The sequence below is a fragment of the Oryzias latipes genome, chromosome 4, assembly GCF_053564925.1.
Source record: "Oryzias latipes strain Hd-rR chromosome 4, Olatipes_Hd-rR_3.1".
Taxonomy (NCBI): Eukaryota; Metazoa; Chordata; class Actinopteri; order Beloniformes; family Adrianichthyidae; genus Oryzias; species Oryzias latipes.
Genome location: NC_136240.1, coordinates 33,593,548 through 33,606,260, shown reverse-complemented (window position 1 = coordinate 33,606,260; position 12,713 = coordinate 33,593,548). Strand labels below are relative to the sequence as shown.

General features: G+C 41.5%; 2 protein-coding genes and 1 long non-coding RNA gene across 3 annotated transcripts; 2 read left to right on the top strand and 1 right to left on the bottom strand.

Annotated features, from left to right (window-relative positions):
- The first annotated feature begins 3,908 nt into the window (after nucleotides 1–3,908).
- Nucleotides 3,909–7,355, top strand: cks2 (CDC28 protein kinase regulatory subunit 2). Its single transcript, XM_023954557.2, has 3 exons — nucleotides 3,909–4,141; nucleotides 4,434–4,561; nucleotides 6,854–7,355. The coding sequence occupies exons 1-3, from the start codon at nucleotides 4,083–4,085 to the stop codon at nucleotides 6,895–6,897; spliced, it is 231 nt and encodes a 76-aa protein (XP_023810325.1). The 5' UTR covers nucleotides 3,909–4,082; the 3' UTR covers nucleotides 6,898–7,355.
- cimap1d (CIMAP1 family member D) lies at nucleotides 6,724–9,860 on the bottom strand. Its single transcript, XM_011474512.4, has 5 exons — nucleotides 9,640–9,860; nucleotides 9,466–9,555; nucleotides 8,525–8,635; nucleotides 7,990–8,103; nucleotides 6,724–7,880 (listed from the first exon to the last, which is right to left on the bottom strand). Exons 2-5 carry the CDS (start codon nucleotides 9,503–9,505, stop codon nucleotides 7,393–7,395), a joined length of 753 nt encoding a protein of 250 aa, XP_011472814.2. The 5' UTR covers nucleotides 9,506–9,555; nucleotides 9,640–9,860; the 3' UTR covers nucleotides 6,724–7,392.
- On the top strand, nucleotides 7,997–10,657 carry LOC144991955 (uncharacterized). Its single transcript, XR_013655646.1, has 2 exons — nucleotides 7,997–8,174; nucleotides 9,135–10,657. It is a non-coding gene; the product is annotated as an uncharacterized LOC144991955 (long non-coding RNA).
- Nucleotides 10,658–12,713: the final 2,056 nt, after the last annotated feature.

The following is a 12,713-nucleotide window of genomic DNA, read 5'->3' as shown; positions in this document are numbered from 1 at the left end:
GAGTGAAAAGCGACTTTAAGAAGCGTAAAGTTGCGCAGCGCCACCTTGTGTACAGGAGTATTTCTGTTTTACATTAAGCGCCATCTAATGTCAGGGAATGAAATTGCATGTTCACTCCACTCATCGTCAGCGAAAATCGCCTGGGTGTGAACACAAAAAACGTGGCGAAAAACGCTGGCGAATAACGCCTGGCGAATATTCGTCCCGGTGTGTACGGGCCTTAAGGCCTGTTCACACCGGGACGAATTTCGCCGGCGATTTTCGCCGACGTTTAACGCCTCGTGACTAAACAAAGGGCACCAATGAGAGTGTGCACACCGACGCGAAAAAACGCCAGGCGTTAAAGCGTCGAAAAAAAAAAACGCCTCGGGTTCGTTTTTTTTTTTCGACGCGTCGCGTCGAAATCTACTCGACCAATGAGAACGGCGCTTTTGCTCACGTGTCTGGAGCTTCTGAAGTTACAGTAAAACACAACTTGGGGGCGCTCAAACACAAAACTGCCTTGCTGAGCACACATACCAGCGAAGAAGATAGACGCCAAGTAGCGTCTACACTGCCGCGAAGCAATAATGACGGACATTCTAAAATATCCCCGAACCAAGCACCAGTTGGAGCAACTGGTGCTTGAAATATTCATGTTTTCTTTGTTTGATTCTGACAAGCGCGTAAATACTTGCTCTCTTCTTCTGAGTGAAAAGCGACTTTAAGAAGCGTAAAGTTGCGCAGCGCCACCTTGTGTACAGGAGTATTTCTGTTTTACATTAAGCGCCATCTAATGTCAGGGAATGAAATTGCATGTTCACTCCACTCATCGTCAGCGAAAATCGCCTGGGTGTGAACACAAAAAACGTGACGAAAAACGCTGGCGAATAACGCCTGGCGAATATTCGTCCCGGTGTGTACGGGCCTTTAAACCAAAAAAAAATAAGAATTAAGGACTAAAAACTGAGTATTTATTTCTTTTAGTGACCCTGGTATGAGTGGGTTAATGAAAATGAAGTAAAACTACATTTTAAGGCTCAGTTCAAGTAGATGATAAAAAGTCGGAAGATGCATAAGTTAAATATTGGACTCTGTGCATTCAATCATGAAAAATAAACATGTGCAAAGCAAAAATCTTTATTATAACATGTTATAAAATGAGTGGTCAAGTAACACAGAGCACGATTCTGCCATCAAAATCAACACTCCATCTGCATGCACGTCCTGCTTTTATGAACTCCTAACAAACGATAAAGGCACTCCCCTTTGGGTCATGTGACTGCTCAACTGTTGATCAGGCATCGCTAAGCTGATGCTTAGCTTGGAAGAAGAGTCACATGCAGCAATATCTGACCACAGAACTGCAGGGTTTGGCTTTGGGAACAATGCCTCATAAATTCTGACCTTGAAGGTTAAAATGCAGAAGCTGCAGGAGGAGAACGACTTCATGGTCCCTGCTGTGACATCCTCAGGATCTGATAGAGAAGACGCTGCACCTCTTCGTCCATGTGACCCTGATTTCAAAACAAAAGCACAAACTATATTATAGCATTTCAAAGACATCAACGTTTCAGTAGTTTTATGCTCATCTCCTTCCAAACTTTACATGTTTATTAAGTTAAAGATTTTTCTTTCTGTTTCTTTTAAAGTAATGGCATCTTTTGATCTATTTTCAAAGCTTTGTGGTTTGTTGTTGTTGTGGGTCCTTTGTTGTACCAGTAAGGCTTTTTCCAACAGCATTTTTTCATCTGCTCCTAATTCACAGCGATTTGAATAAAAATTACTCAGAAATGCAAATCTGTTTTGTTTTCTTCATAAACAGTTGAAACCAGAGGTTTACATACACCACATAAAATCACACAAATGCCTTTCTTACTCAGTCAGACATGAAATAACAGTAAACTTTTCCAGTTTTAGGTCAATCAACAAAATTATTTATTTTTGAATAATATCAGAATAATGAAAGTATCTGTAGGTTTTATTTAGACAAGTTTTTATTACTTCTTAATACTAAGTTTTTATTTGACAAAGTCAGAAGTTTACATACATTTCATTAGTATTTGGTACTATTGCCTTTACACTGCTGCACTTGGGTCAAACGTCTTGGACAGGGGTCCCCAAATCCTGGCCTGGAGGGCCTGTGTCCTGCTGGTTTTCCAGAAAACCGGCCTTATTTGCTGTGGTTTTCCTGGATCAGGTGTGTTTAGTCAATAAGGAGCTTCAATGGCAGGTTGGTTGGAAAACATGTCGGACACCGGCCCTCCAGGCCTGGATTTGGGGACCCCTGGTCTTGGATGTCTTTCCACAAGCTTCCACAAGCGCTGGCGAATAACGCCTGGCGAATATTCGTCCCGGTGTGTACGGGCCTTTAAACGATACCCTTTCTCATGTAAGTGTGATCCCAATGAGTTCTATCGCTAGAGGAGACATTCACGTGGTTCCTCGTGGGAGGAGAGCACCGCCATCTTGGTGAGGTCAACTCACTGCTGCAGTGCATGCATGTGAACACATTTTTTGCAAAATGCCACCTCATTGTGCGGGTTTCAACTGCCAAAATCAGAGAAATGAGTCCATGAAGAAGGAAGGCATAACATTTCACAGGTAAGTACTATAATTTTTTACCTTTAATGCTGCAGGGTCTTCATTAATGGTACACATGTTGACATGCATGATACTGCAGGGCTATTATCAACATGCTGCATGATGTACGGATAATTTGCTGTCGACATAAATTTAAACTCTATTTTATTAAAACTATATACAGTATACTAGAACTAGGCTATTCTAGGAATATAGATTTATAAATTTCTGGCTCAGTGACTGAACTTTTCTTGCAGGTTTCCAATGGATTCAGACTTAAGGAAAAAGTGTGCCTTAGCAATAAAAAGAGCCAACCCAGATGGATCACTGTGGTACCAACTAGCAATACAGTCTGACTATGTTCAAAACATTTTGTGGAAACACATTTTGATAAGAGGACAGACTGTTCACTTGAAACCCGGCACCATAACATCTGTGTTACACAAATTGATCACTCACATGAATCAGAAGGGTCAATCTTTTTTTAAGGGTAAATCTGTTGTTAACTTTTCGACTTATAATTGACTTATTATTGATTTATTGTTATCATTTATTATTATAATTGACTTATTATTTATATCTTGTTATTATTTATTATTTATTATTATTATTATTATTGACTTAGTACTGACTTATTGTTGGGCTTTTCTAAATAATTTTAATTACATGTCAAAGAGGTCTAAAACTTCTTCATGTTTAAAAATTATTTTAAACAATTCTTTGTTATAATTTTTTTTATTTGTAAGAAGTCCTGCAACTATGCATTTCTCTTTAAAGTTTGAGCTTTTAAGGCTGCCTGTTTTTCTTATTTAACAACAACAAATGATGTATTTATAAATTATATACATAAATTGTAAATTATATACACATGTATTATATATTTATATATATGTATAAATGTATATAAATATATATAAATTATATCAAAGCTACTTAGATGTCACCAAAGGCAATAGAAAGCTTTGTCATGTGGCCGCCGCCGACCTCACCAAGATGGCGTCGCGCTCCGCCACCGTAGTCCAGGCCAGTGAGTTATATCAAGCGGGCGTGTCTCCTCTAGCGACATAACTGTGATCCAACTACAGGAGAAAAAAAAAAAGAGAGAGCAGAAGAAAACAGAGTTCTCACTTGATCACGTATTATCTTTCAGCAATCATGATTAACGGCAGACATAAACACAATGAATTAGGATTTACGGTAATGTTTGACTTGAATGTCCACAACTCAATAAAACTAAAAAAAATAAAAATAAAATTGAGAGCAATAAATTCTAACTTTCATTTTAAACACTGCGAGTATTGCATCATTCTTTGAATAGACGATCTTTGCACATCCATGTGCTTCCATCTCGACCAATCAGGTGGAGCTGGGTAACGGCTGCAGTTTGAATCTCCCCCGGAAAGCAGCGGTCGATGACAGGCGTGTGTTTCGGTCGTAAACAAGGATTCCCGGTTCGTTTTTTCCCCTCCAACAGGCCGCAGTTTTCTCCCCCACCCCGAGGATTTTAAACTGAAGCAAAAATGTCCAAAAATCAGATTTTCTACTCTGACAAATACAACGACGAAGAGTTCGAGTACAGGTAAACACACCGATCGATCATAGAGATAGAAGAGGGAAACTTGCGGTCTGTTTTCTTACTCAGCACATGAAGTGGCTCCTAGAATAGAAAAAACTCCACTTTGGTTTATTCTCCTAAGACAATTGTCAGAGTTAATAAAGTCAGTAGTTAGGCGTCAAATATGGCGTTTGGCCATTTGCTTCGGTAACTGGGTTCGAACGAGAACAACATCCGGGTAATTTCGGGATTTCAAGCTGGTCTGAGCCCACCGTCTGACCTTTGGGGGGGGGGGGCTTCTGTTCTTTTCACACAGGCATGTGGTTCTTCCAAAGCAGCTGTCGAAGCTGGTGCCCTCCTCCCACCTGATGTCGGAGGAGGAGTGGAGGGGAATAGGGGTCCAACAGAGCAAGGGCTGGATTCACTACATGATCCACAAACCAGGTCAGGAACCAGAACCCTGAGGGGTTTTTCTCTGTCCATTCACAACCCCGGCGGGTCGGGTGGTCTAATCTGTCCCACGCCAATCATCGTTTGATCCCCTATCAAATCGTTCCCAGTGTTTTTTTTCTGTGTTTAGCCAAAATCCAACAACCTGTGTCGTTTCCTGGGATATAGTTCCTCCAGAGCGGCGGGAGTTCCTTAGCAGTTCACCTCTTGAGTGTTGGTGAGGAGCCACCCCGCCCCCTTTTCCCCTCCCAGTTCATGAGAGCTCTCTGTTTACAGGCTCTCCCGAGAACTTACAGCCCCAAGCTAACATTAACGATGCAACAAAAATGTCTAGCAGTGTTTATCGGGGCCGTGTTGCCATGGTTCAGACGAGGACAACAAAGACGTTGGCGGATCGATTCGTCTGCAGGTGGATCCATCAGAATGGAGCGGAGCAGAGAGACTTCAGTCGGAGAAATCCATCTCTTTCAAAAAGCATTTTTTCATCTGCTCCTGATTCACAATTTGAATAATATGCAAATTTAATCTTAGTTTTCTTTATGCTTCTCCTCCATCATCATAAAAATCCCACATAGCATGTTAAAGACCCCCCCCCCCTCCAATGAAAGCATTGATTGTTTTTGGTGTTTTTTCTGATAATGTACCAGATATACCAAATAATTTAAGAATAAAACTATTTTTCTCCAAATCGTGATGATCGGGAGCAGATAAAAACCCGCAGTTTAAAAAAGCTCAGGGTTGTGACGTTGCAACTGCAATGGGGGCGGGGCCACAGTCTCCCTGCTCTGCTCCATTCTGATCAACCGCGGTCAGAAAAATAGATCCATGAACGTCTTTGTTTTCCTCGTCCGAACTGGACTATTGGAAAGATCCAATATAGCTCTCTTTTTTTTATGAATTTGTTTTTGCTACGCTAACGCTAGCTTGGGGTTGTAAGCTAGCAGAAGCGAGTGCAAATAAAGAAATGATGGGATGTCAGCATGGGGTTATTTTGCACCAACAGTCCCGCCCCCAACACAGAGGTGAATTTCTAATGAACTCCTGCCGCTCTGCAGAAAATAGTTTTGGGATTTTGGCTGAAAACTGCATAATCGTAATAAAAAAACCACTGGGAACGCTTTAGAAAAAAAAAAATATATATAGTAAAGGATGGGACATTTTTTTAACGACTTATAATTTTGAGTATATGTCGTTATATTCTCTGCAAATTTATACTTCTAAATCTGTTTTTCTTTTGTTTTATGATAGAAATGACAAACTAGGATTTTGCGACGGAGCATTACAGCCACCATAAAAGAAGGGAAATAAACAAATATAGGAGAATAAAACACAACATTAGGAGACATTCACACTGCTCATAAATCTTAATGATTCTGCTTCATTTAAGGTTTTTTGAGGGGGGGGTGACTTTTTTTTTTAATAACTGTATGACTATATCGTACAAATTATACTTTAAAAAAAAGTATGCCTATTTTTCCCCCAAATGTTACGACTATACTCTCATATTTTTACTTATTTTTCTTTTATTATAGTGGCCTCAAAGACCCGTTGTAGGATTTTCCAAAGGCGTTGTAGTAGCCCTGCACAATAAATCTGAAAATTAACGTTATCGCAATTTCAAGCTGTGCAATATACATATCGGAAAAGTCAGCGAAAATCGCAATACATGGTTAACCTTAAGAGTGCTAAAACAATCTTATGGCAGCTTTAAGTATTTAACAAATTGAATAATCCCTTTATGCATTTGACCAATCAGAAAGAGCTCTTCACGTTGTTGACCAATCAGATGGAGCTTTTACGTTAGACGTGTCCCTCCTAATTAGACGAGGGTCGATTGGAGAATAATTGAAGGTATATTGACTAATAATTAAATTCAACTTTTGCAGTGAAATGGAAATGTTTTTGGTTTGTTTTGCTATTTGTTTATGTATCGCAAGTTCTATCGTCATCGCACTATTGATCACTAATATCGCAGATCGCAAGTTTTCCTCATATCGTTCAGCCCTACAGTGTAAAGATGAAAGTATAGACCTTAGATTCCCTCTGAGCGCTGAGTTAACCTTGCAGAAGAAGAACGGCGTGTTTTTCTGGTCATCTTTGCGTTGGAGTGAGGAAACTGAAGGCAATCGAATAAATACAAGTTGAAAAAGGACAAATTCACCGCTGGTGTGGTTTATATACAAATGAAAGCACCGGTAGTCATGTTGTTGTTGTTTTTGTTCCTCTTGGATGAAACGGTGGTTTATGTGAGATTCTCAAACATGTCTCTGCCTCTTTCCCCCTCAGAACCCCACATCCTGCTTTTCAGAAGGCCTCTTCCAAAGGAGTAGAAGGAAGCATCTAGAAAAGGCTCTTCTGTGCTCCTGAAGGAGCCAGAGTCTCCTTCACATGTGCGCCGGCGTCTCCACAAATGTTTCTGATGTGTGGAAAAGCTGTGGCTGGTGGGCGCATCTGTTCTGTCCCATTCTCTTCGGTTTCATGGGAAACATGACTTGATTCCACGGTGAATGTGACCAATGTGAAGCTTAGTGCCTGTCAGTTAAACGTAAAAACACTTTTGAAATGTATTTCAGTGTTGATTTCCCATCAGTACAGAAAAGCTTTATTTTGAAAAGGCCCATTGGGGCTTTTTTTTTTCAGAATAAAGTTTGATGTCTGTCTTCTTTATATGTTTTGTTGTGTTGGCTGTTTCTGTTGTTGCTGGGCTGTATCCGGTGAGTCTTAGTTTGTTGTTACTCAAGCAGGAAAATAAATATTATTTATTAAACTTGTATTTTCTGCCCCATCACAGAGCTTGTCCTGACTTTTTCTTTTGTGTTTGGTGCTCAGTCAGAAACACTGACCACTAGCGGCGTGACGAAGTCTGAATGTCTGATTCCCATGGAGAAGGCGGGGGCCCGGGCCTTGTGAACTGTGACCTTTTCTGGATTATACGCCCCCGGTCCTGGTCTCTCTGTGCCGTCTCTGGGTAAACCAGGGCGTCCCAGAATAGAGAAAGCTGGCTGTCGGGACAGATAAACGCTGGGGGCCGTACAGTTGTAACCGCACGGCCCGGGTGTCTTGGCCAAATCCACGGACGCTCCTCCTGTGCTGTAGCTGCCCGACATGGTGTAATTTGCGCTGGCTGGTTTGTTTGGGATGTGAGGGCCCAGGAGAGGAGGCAGCGAGTACTTGTTGGGAGCAGGGACTTGGTCTACGCTGCGGTAGTGAGTGCGGGCGCCCATCGTGTAGGATGGCGGCGTACGCTGGAGGCCGCATGGTGGCGCCTTCTCTGGGCTGTAGGCACCGGGTCCAGGAGTGTGGCACAGCTCTTCTACTCAGCACAAGAGTAAGTGCGACAGTACAAATAAGTCCATTGTGTAATCTGCATTAAAATACATTTTTGAATGTAAAATGATGTATTAGAAATGAGAAGAGCATACTCTGCAGTTTCCTTCTACCCAACATGGAATACGAAGGTGTGCCGTCCTTTCCAAAGCGGGTGAATTTTGCGCTGACGTGATACTGAGGCCCTGGACTGGAGTCAACATGATACACTGCAAAGAAAATACACTGCCTTTGGTTTGGTCAGGCAATGTGAGGTGTTGCCTCCCCCTAGTGGTGTAAGGTAAACATTACATAAATCACAATAATCTGCTCATTCCATGGAACACTTTGCCCTTGTGCTATTTTATGGGGTCCATATGACCCCACCCTTGCATTGACATATCATCCCTACTATGATAAAGGTGGAGAGGATTTCATGTTATCCAGGGTCCAGATGACCCCACTCCCAACGTTAACGTGCCTCTGGGAGTGGGGTCATCTGGACCCCACAAGACAGCACAATGGTTAAAAAACAAAGAAGATAACTTTTTGATGTTAACAGTTCAGACTGGGATGGAAGCAGGTGGATAGTAAATGATTCTAGCTGCTGTAGATCGTCTCAGACGGGACGGGAGATCAGGAGAACCTCACTCTTTGTGCTCATACTGCCGTGGAAGGAGTAAGCAGGGCTGGCCGCTTTGGTGAAGTCATGCCCAATAAATCCAATGGTGGGGGGAAGTCCATATCTCCCAGGTCCTGGTCCTAAAGATATAGAAACAAGGAATACTTGTTGCAAGTAAAAAGACCTTTTTTAACCCTCGTTCTATCTTAGATGACCCCCCCCCCTTCCATTGATGTGTTCTCCCTACCATGACAAAGGTGGATAAAGGTGGAAAGATTTCATGTAATCCATGGACACCAGTGAAGATCACAAATCATTGAAGAAAAAAGGTTCAGAGCACTGTCTAGTGGGTCTAGATGACCCAACTCCCAATGTTAAAGTGCCTAGGATAGCACAAGGGTTACAAGAATTCCGTGAAACAATATGCAAAATTGTCATATTTAGTTCGTAATTATCCTGATTTTCAGAGTTTAAGTGGTGTTTTTTTTTTTTGCATTGTTTGGCATGGGGTGCAACTTCTTTACTTTTTTTTTTCCTACTTTGTTATGCATTTTTTGGCTCCTGCGACTTATATTCCGTAACGATCTAAACACTGGAATACACGGTAGATAGATATCTAAATACGTTCACTTCTTTCAGCTTTGGACCCGTGTTGGAAAGTTCAGCTTTCATCCTAGAGAACCTCCTCTGACCTTTGCTGGAGATGCCCACCGAGTCAAACAGCTGGGGAAATTACCAGAAATAAGACATCTGCATCACAGTAGCAGAACGCGCACAGTTCAAACAAGCTGGTGCATTTTTCCCCAGTCTTGGCAGGCAGGTCTTTTTCTTCTGCCCAAGTGAAAGAGTGCAAAACAAAACGATCAAAAGTAACAAACGACAAGAGGATTTTACTTCAGTCTGCTTTAAACTGTTGGTAGAAAATCAATTGTAGCAGATTTTTGTGAAAGTTTTTTTCTGATGTACGTACCTTTTTCTTTCCCTGCAATTGGTGGATATTTTTTCTCCATCTGATCTCACTCCTGACGGACAGACGAGTGATCCTTTAATCAAAGCAGCACTAAAAGTACATGTTAATAGTGTAGAGCAGGAGGGAGGAACTGTTTTAAAATGAATGAAATAAATGGAAGTCTCGCCTCCTCACCAAATGCAGATCTTCTCTCTGTCAGATATGAAGTCAGCTGCATGCTTGGAGTCATCAGATGAGTGACAGAGAGGCTGTTCGCTCTTTACTCCACGTCCATCATGGGGTGGGGTTTCTTCACTTGTCCGAGTGCTTGATCTGGATCCAGCTTCACAGAAAACCCAAAGTGCCCTCTGATCCACTATCAACCTCCAGTTTCCTCTGAAACAATCAGGAAACCCGACACCGATGATTCACATGAAACCCCCCAAGGGCAGACCCGACTCTCCTTCGTCGGTCCGTTGGACTCCAGGTTACCACCCCATCCTCCACAGAGGTGGAGGGCAGGTGCGCTCAGCTGCTACTTAGAAACAGTGTCATCACCCAGATTCCCTCTCATGTAATCTTAGCTGCCCCCCTGCAGAGCATTAAAACCAAGACCCCCCACTCTGTCCGTTCTCTTTTCAATGCAGTGTGATGCACAATGTCGGCCTTCAGCCATGCATGAAGTTGCCACAGAGACTAGTGTGTGTGGATTACTGCCGCCAGGTCTCCTGCAACGCTAACATAATGTCACCAAGGGGATTTGCTTTAGTTTTTTCAGTGTTCTCACTCAGTCTTTTTTTTTTTTTTTTTTGATAATTCCTGGCTGTGGCTGCAGTCATCCATGAAAACTGTCCAAACCACCTCACTGCCTTAAACATTTCTGTTGAGTGACTCAAACTGCGGCCATATTTAATGTCCCTTCAGGAATTATTAATGTATTGGGCTGGCGACCAGTACAGAGGATGGCTTCAGCTGACCCCTGTGACTCTAATATGGAGGAGAGATGAAGAAAATAAATGAAGAAAAAATGATTTACTGAAATGATCTTTTAACTTAACTTAGTTTGTTTCTCCTTTCTGGTATTTTTTTTTTTTTAAAGTGTTGTCTCTGTTGTTTAAAGACCCACTCAGATGTAAATGTTTTATTTTATTTTTTTACACATGTCCTTGTATCATTTTCCTGACATAAATTAAGACAATGAACATTAAAATTGCACTTCTGAGTATTTCTTTATTAAAATCATTGTGAGTCAGGAGCGGATGAAACAATGATTGTTTTTGTGATGTAGAAAAAACGCCGGGCGAGCCAAAAGCTTCCCGATCGGAGCTCTCAGCAACAGGGAGAGGAAGGGGAGACGGGGTTGCTCCACGCTTACAGGCCCGCCCACAATTCAGAGCTGATTTTTTTTTTTGAATAAACCCCTGCCGCTCTGCAGAGACTATGTCCTAGAAAACAACACAGGTTTTGTGATTTTAGCTATTAACGACATCATCAGCGCCTTGGAAATAGATCAAAAGACGATCAGAGTGGGTCTTTTATCAGACAGTTCAAGCATAACTATGATGGATTTTTATATAAAGTGTAAGAATTTTAGAAAACTTGGCAAAGAACCCACTTTCTTTCCTTTCGTGATATCAACTTAGAATGGCTTTAAGGAAAATGAGTGAAAAAGCTGCACAAACATAACCTAAATTAATCCAAAGCCTGACTTCTTTATGAAAGTTTTTCTTTAGCATAAATAATCATGAATTCTTGTACATCATCTGGGATTAAACTAGCAAATCATCAGATGTGTTTTGGTCAAATGGACCACCTTGCATGCAGCTGTAATTTTGCCCTCTTTGATCTCTAAACTCCACTGATTGGCTGTTGGAATGTGAAGGCTTCTCCGGAGGTTAACCAAAAAGGAGCGGGATAACAAGCGACACGTGCAGGAAGCACACATGAAACTAACAGGTTCCAACTGCACTGACTGTTGCCTCGGTAACCAGAATGTGTTTTCAACCGCTCGCCGCTTTGCTCATGTAGCCTCAGAGGTGCATTCAGTTAACCCTTGTGCTATCCTAGGCACTTTAACGTTGGGAGTTGGGTCATCTAGACCCACTAGACAGTGCTCTGAACCTTTTTTCTTCAATGATTTGTGATCTTCACTGGTGTCCATGGATTACATGAAATCTTTCCACCTTTATCCACCTTTGTCATGGTAGGGAGAACACGTCAATGTAAGGGAGGGGTCATCTAAGATAGCACAAGGTTTACAGAAGATGCCAATCATCACTTCCAACACACACACAAAAAAAAACTCCAAAGGCAAAGCAGGGGGCTGCAAAGTATTGTCTGAAACATTTTCCAAAGTCAGTAAAATGCTCCTTAAAGGAAATATAAATTAACTGCAGCATTTTTTAAAAATGTGGCTATTGGAAATTTCTTAAAGGAGGGTAATTTTTGGGTAGAAGAATGATTTACTTATGAAAAGAAAAACGTTCTGCACTGTTCACTATGCCCAAAATGTATTTTCATGGGGCACTAGGTGTGATCAAACCTTTTTGGAGTATGTGGTGGGGGCAACTTTTATTTGTTAAAAGATGCAAGTATCAAAGAGAAATAATGAAAACGATCTGATGGTTGTGGTCCAGGAGGCCTGCGGGACAGAAGCAGCCTTCAGTCTTTATGCACTTTTTTCTCATTTGTCTTTTGCAGAACAACGTTTGTGATGGATCTGGGTTTGTATGTGTTTTAATTTGGTACATTTACAGAATTTAAAACACTTCGACTCTGTATGACATGATCAAAACTGAACAAAAATAAAATAGCTTATGAACTGTACAATCAAACCACAAGGTAGATGCATGAAGAGAACAGACGACGTTCCTGTCCTGAAAGCTCCAAAGGCAGCTTTTGTAATCCAAAACGACCTTTCCAGTAAATGCAAAGTCCTCCGTTTCAGTGGACTTTGTTGCGTGTTGGTCTTCTATCCTCTCCAGAGTTGTTTTTCTTCTCTCTCCTGCGATGATAAACCGAAAAGAAAAACGTTCTGCACTGTTCACTATGCCCAAAATGTATTTTCATGGGGCACTAGGTGTGATCAAACCTTTTTGGAGTATGTGGTGGGGGCAACTTTTATTTGTTAAAAGATGCAAGTATCAAAGAGAAATAATGAAAACGATCTGATGGTTGTGGTCCAGGAGGCCTGCGGGACAGAAGCAGCCTTCAGTCTTTATGCACTTTTTTCTCATTTGTCTTTTGCAGAACAACGTTTGTGATGGATC